At 35.9% G+C, this 5581-nt stretch overlaps 1 protein-coding gene across 1 annotated transcript; it reads right to left on the minus strand.

Moving 5' to 3' along the window:
• Window positions 1-2171: 2171 nt before the first annotated feature.
• Window positions 2172-4347, minus strand: LOC104092178 (uncharacterized). The gene has a single exon (XM_009597711.4). The coding sequence runs from the start codon at window positions 4308-4310 to the stop codon at window positions 2430-2432; it is 1881 nt and encodes a 626-aa protein (XP_009596006.1). The 5' UTR covers window positions 4311-4347; the 3' UTR covers window positions 2172-2429.
• Between the last annotated feature and the right edge of the window lie 1234 nt (window positions 4348-5581).

Consider the following 5581-nt stretch of genomic DNA (forward strand, 5'->3'; position numbering starts at 1 on the left):
GAGGGATCTGTATTCAGCTTCAGTTGAGGACAGGGAAATGGTCTCTTGTTTCTTGGACTTCCAATTAATGGGATTGTCTCCTACTAGAACAATATAACCAGTGACAGATCTCCTAGAGTCAGGGCAGGATGCCCAGTCAGAGTCACAGTAGGGAGAGATGGAGCAATCAGTGGCATTTTAGAAAAATATCCCAAGTGTGGGATCTTTCTTCAGGTACCTAAGAAGATGGAAAGCTGCAGTTAAGTGTGTATCTCTAGGTGCTTGCATGAACTGGCTGAGGAGCTGCACACTGTAGGCTATATCCAATCTGGTATTGGTTAGGAAGTTAAGTTTGCCCACTAATTTTCTGTAGTATGTAGGATCTGGGAGAAGAGTGCCTTCATCAGCCTTCAATTTCATAGCAGGATCAAGAGGAGAAGACAAGCTGGTGTAGAAAAAGCAGTCATATTCCTTTAATAAGTCTAAGGTAAACTTCCTTTGGGAGATGATAACACCATCTGGCTTGTAAAGGATCTCTAAACCCAAGAAGTAATGAAGTTTTCCCAAGTCCTTGATTCTGAACTGCTTGTCAATGAATGACTTTAAGTTGGCTATCTCCACTGAATCAATACCAGTGATGATAACATCATCAACATACACAACTACAAAGATAGTGGAGGATGAAGTTTTCTTGGAGAAGAATGAATAATCATTTTCAGAATATTTGTACCCCATTGATGACAGGGCTTCAGTCAGCTTGGCATACCACTGTTTGCTGGCTTGTTTCAATCCATACAAAGATTTGTTTAGTTTGCAAATTAAACCACCTTGTGTGGGCCAGTTTGATCAATCAGAAAACCTGGTGGCACCTTCATGTACACCTCTTCATATAGGTCATCGTGGAGGAATGCATTATTTACATCAAGTTGAAATATATCCCAGCATTTCTTTACAGCAACAATAACTAAAACTCTAACTGTTGTCATCTTGACAACAGGGGAAAAGGTTTTTGTATAGTCAACCCCTGCTTGTTGAGTATACCCTTTTACCACCAGTCTAGCCTTAAATCTCTCAATACTACCATTTGCTTTATGCTTAATCTTTTAGACCCATTTGCAGCCTAATGCATATTTTTCAGCTGGTAAGGGTACTAAGTCCCAAGTATGATTGGCATAAAGAGCCTCGAATTTCTGTGTCATGGCTGCTTGCCATGCAGGATTGAGTGCTGCCTTTCCATATGAGGATGACTCACTATCATGACAAACATTTGTCACTAAGTGCTGACTCTCAGAACATAGGGAATCTGGGGTGACATGATTGTGATTGGAAAAAAAGTGTACTTAAGGAAGGTAAACCTTGAGAATGAACAGGATAAGATGTGTTAGGTAAGTTACAAATGTAATCCTTGAGGTAGGTAGGAGTTTTATGTGTTCTGTTGGACTTTCTTAGCATGGGACTTTCACATTTGTCTCATTGTTTATCTCTTGATCATTTAATTCCGCACCCCAAAAGCTAGCTTCTACTCTTCTGCTTTCTATATAATTCTCCTTGCGCCGCCTTAGAGGACCAATATTTTTATACGCAATATTTTTGAAAAGGCAAAGAAAAACAGCTACCAATATATTAATAAGAAATTTAGTGGAAGAATTTTAAGGCAGGAAGTTGTTTTGCTTTTACATGTACAATAACAAAAAAACAGGAAGATTTATCTTTTTAATACTTCCAAAAGTTTTGACGAAGCACTCGACTAATTTTAGACTCAACCAGTAATTTGAAATTACTACAAACAATGTCATGTAGTTTAGAAGAGGACCATCCAAGTTCTGTCAATCTTTATTTGTTGGGAACTTTAGAAGGCTAAGTGCTCCAACAGGTATATATATAATCACAAAAAGATCGATATGAATGAAGTGAATTTGTAAAGAGATCTTCTTCCATTTAAAGATTTACCTTAATAATAGGAAGATTACTCTAGACAACTCACTATCTTGGCAGTAGTTTTGTACATCTATTGAGACTTTCAGGCAGCATATCAATTGCATTCCAGTTACATGGATAAAGTCTACTGAATATTGGATTAAACTCAATACTGATGGGAGCTGCGCAGTAATGTTGGAAATAATATTGTAGGTATTGGAGGAGTTGTTAGGAACATATATAATCGGAGATTTAATTTGTGCTTTTGCTAATTAAATCTCTCCAATTCTGCACTAACAATTATTCAGAAGTTTGCCAAGCGTAGATTAACTTTTTGCATAAAAATAACCATCTATCCTTTGTAAACTACTGAGGAAAGAAAACAGTAACATATGAAATTAAATAGATGGAATATTCAATTTCCTTAAAACATAAACTTCTTTTCTTCAATATTTTGAGGAACAGTTTTCATCAACATCCAAACATTAAATCATTCTGCATTCCCTTGCTCCTCTTCCCATGTTTGATATACATCAATCAAGCACAACTAGCTTTTGATACTCTTCACCAGAAATTGCTGCTTCCATAATAGCTTGAGGATGAAAGTCCCTTTCTTCCAAGAACAAAGTCAGCAAATTCTTTGAAAAACCACTCACTAATGCAACTCCATTTTGGTTTGCTGTCACTGGTGTTGCTCTCGAGTCCCTTAAATTCCAAAACACAATTTGAGGTACACAATTCCCATAACCTTTCTTGTTAAATTTTCTAACAATAGTCTGATAATCTGTTTCCCATGGATATGCAGAAACCTGATCAAACTCCATGTCACTGAACACAAACACTTTCTTTATCATCTCGTCCTCCTTTAGTTTCCCATTGACAGCTACTTTTAGTATTAGATCAAACACCTTTTGAAAATCAGTGTTCATTCCCCATTCCATATTTCTCACAAACCCAACCTTGGACCTTAAATCCTCCCCTTCAACTAGTTGAAGCTTTGGGTTCTTGCTGAATGTTATCAACTTTCCTTTCCAAGGCTCGACACTTAATTCTGAAACGAGAATGCCTAGCGCCACTGAAACCTCCATTGGAGTACCCGACATGCTGCCTGAAACATCACAAATAGCAAGACAATTTTTCAATTTCCCCTTTTGGGACAAATCATCTACCATTCTCTTCCATTGCAACTCAGCAACTTGACCCCCATCATCAGTGTCTTTTAGTGATTGAATTATCTGATGAGGCAACAATGCACCCGCAGCAATCTTGGCTTTCCCCTGTTTCACTTTCTCGAGATAATCTTTAAATCTTTCTTCATCATGTTTCAAGAACTTGTCTTTGTACAACTTCATAGCAACTGAGGCCACCCTATTGTAAGGAATCGAACCCCAATCGTTTCGCCCAATATAAACCTCTGGCAATTCCAGCGCTTTGCGTAAGGGCACTAGAACTTCTTTCCTCAATCGATCCCTCACTCTGTACGCGTAATGCGCATCTTCAATTCCTTCATATTCAGGGTGGGATTCTCTTGTAAAAACTTTTCTTGCAATGCTTTCACATAAAAGTGTTCTCTTATCAAAAGATGAATCTAAAGAAGGACACCATTTAGCTGCAAGGCTGATATCTTTTAATTTCCCAGTGTTCAACAACTCAAGATCCAACTTCAAACAATCCGCAAAAAGATCAGATACACGTTCGTGCAAAAATCTATAGTCAGGATCACGCCTATACCTCTCGAAAGCCTTTTTAGCCATATCAATTTTTTTCTGCTCTCTGTCGCTACTCGCTTTCTGTTTCTCAATTTCAGCTTTGCTCTCATTAGATACTTGAATTCCTCCAAATGGTTTCCAACCTCTATCCTTTTCCCCATGAGATTTAAATCTCTTCCATTTTTTGCCTTTTTTCTTTTCTTTTTTAGCCTTTTTTCTCACATCAGCTCCTTCAAGTAGCCTGTATAGAATCTCAGGCAAATCCTTGAAATACCCGAAATTCGCCACGGATTCTAAATTACAAGCAAGGGTTTTAGGGTGGAATTGATGAAGCCACAGAGCGGCAGTGTAGTAACCTTCTTTGTCAGATTTGCCAGTGCCACGAACACCGCGCAAATTGCAAATAAGTTTCAAGGCAGTTAAAGAATCATGATTCCAAGCACATTGCAAGTATTTGGTGAGGGATTGAGGAGGAGTATTAGGAACAACATGAAAGAAGAAATCTAAACAAGGGTTTGAAGTAGAAAGATATGTTACTGACATGTTTTCAGTGTAGCCCATATTAGGGGATTGTGTTTTTGTGGAGTTGAAATTTGCAACCATTAGATCCATAAAGGGATTGCTAACAGTGGGGGCTGATGTTTGAGTAGTGGAGGTAGATTTTTGTGTGCCATAGATTTCTGGAGGACCAACAAGAGAAGCCATTGGAATGATGAATCTAAGTGGAGTGGAAGAGAAGAGAGGCGTGCAACAGATTTTTATACGAATTTTTTTTACTTGGTGACCAAGTATTTGTTTTTTTAAAAAACTAAATTCCTTGTTGGCCAAGTACTTGATCTTCATTAGGGTTGAATGTGAAGTCGGTTGAGAATTCTTTGTTTATTTTTTACTTTTTGAAGCAATTTTCAATGTCGGCTAAGAATTACTTAAGTGGGTGTAGTTTGACTTATGCTGGAAATTTGGAGAAGATTTAACGGTTAACAGCGATTTTTTTGGCACCACAAGCTAATTTGTAGTTATATGTTTTCTTAGATAGAGCATAAGAAATTATTAGCATAACTAGGAAATTCATAAAAAATATTTTCTCTTAGAAAATTTACTGGAAAAGAAAATAATAAATTAAAAATTAATGTTAATAAGTAAAATAAATGAATAGGAATTAATCATCGCATTTAAGTAGCTTAAGAGCATTTATTTCTAGCAAAAGGTGAGATTTTACTATACATATATGCGTCAAAAGAACAGCTAACTTGCCAATAAGCAAGAAAATGAGATTGTTATTGTTACAATATAAATGCGTAAAAGTTGAACTAACATGCTAATTAGCAGTAAAAGTATACATTTATTACGGAAAAGAAATACAGAGAGAAGGACAAATAAGAGGGAAACAATTAGTAGCATAACATAATGAAAATTAAGATAAAGAATAAATATTACCTCACGTGATTTGAAAAGCTAAAGGGAAATAAATATAAGGCACACTGTAAAATAATCCTACTTTCAGAAATGACTAAAGCCACGACTTTAGAGTTTGTTATGCAAGATTACTGTTTGTGAGCATAACAACTGTTTGTGTTGAATTTTAATTAGCTTTTTTTGTAATTATTTCGAACTAATGTTTTAGTTGGAGCATTGAATTGTTGTATTTGTGAAAGATATGTTGAGAAACATCTAACCTTAGCACATGAAATACATAGGAGTGTTTTTACAACCGTTGCTTCGAGTGTGGAAGGTTTTTCACATAAATATATTATATTGATTGGTAATTAAGTAACTTAGTTTTTGACTTAAAAAAGTAACATAGCTGAATCAAAAACCATGAATAGAAGAAATTTTCAAAATTGTCAAATTAGTGTCAATAATTTGATATTCAAAACTCATTCATCAAATGGAAAATCAGGTGTTGTTAGTCCATACTGAGCAGTGCCAAGTGATTTTATTTGTAAAAGAAAATTGATTTCATTTTTCTTTTCAGT

Source organism: Nicotiana tomentosiformis, chromosome 11 (genome assembly GCF_000390325.3).
Source record: "Nicotiana tomentosiformis chromosome 11, ASM39032v3, whole genome shotgun sequence".
NCBI classification, from domain to species: domain Eukaryota; kingdom Viridiplantae; phylum Streptophyta; class Magnoliopsida; order Solanales; family Solanaceae; genus Nicotiana; species Nicotiana tomentosiformis.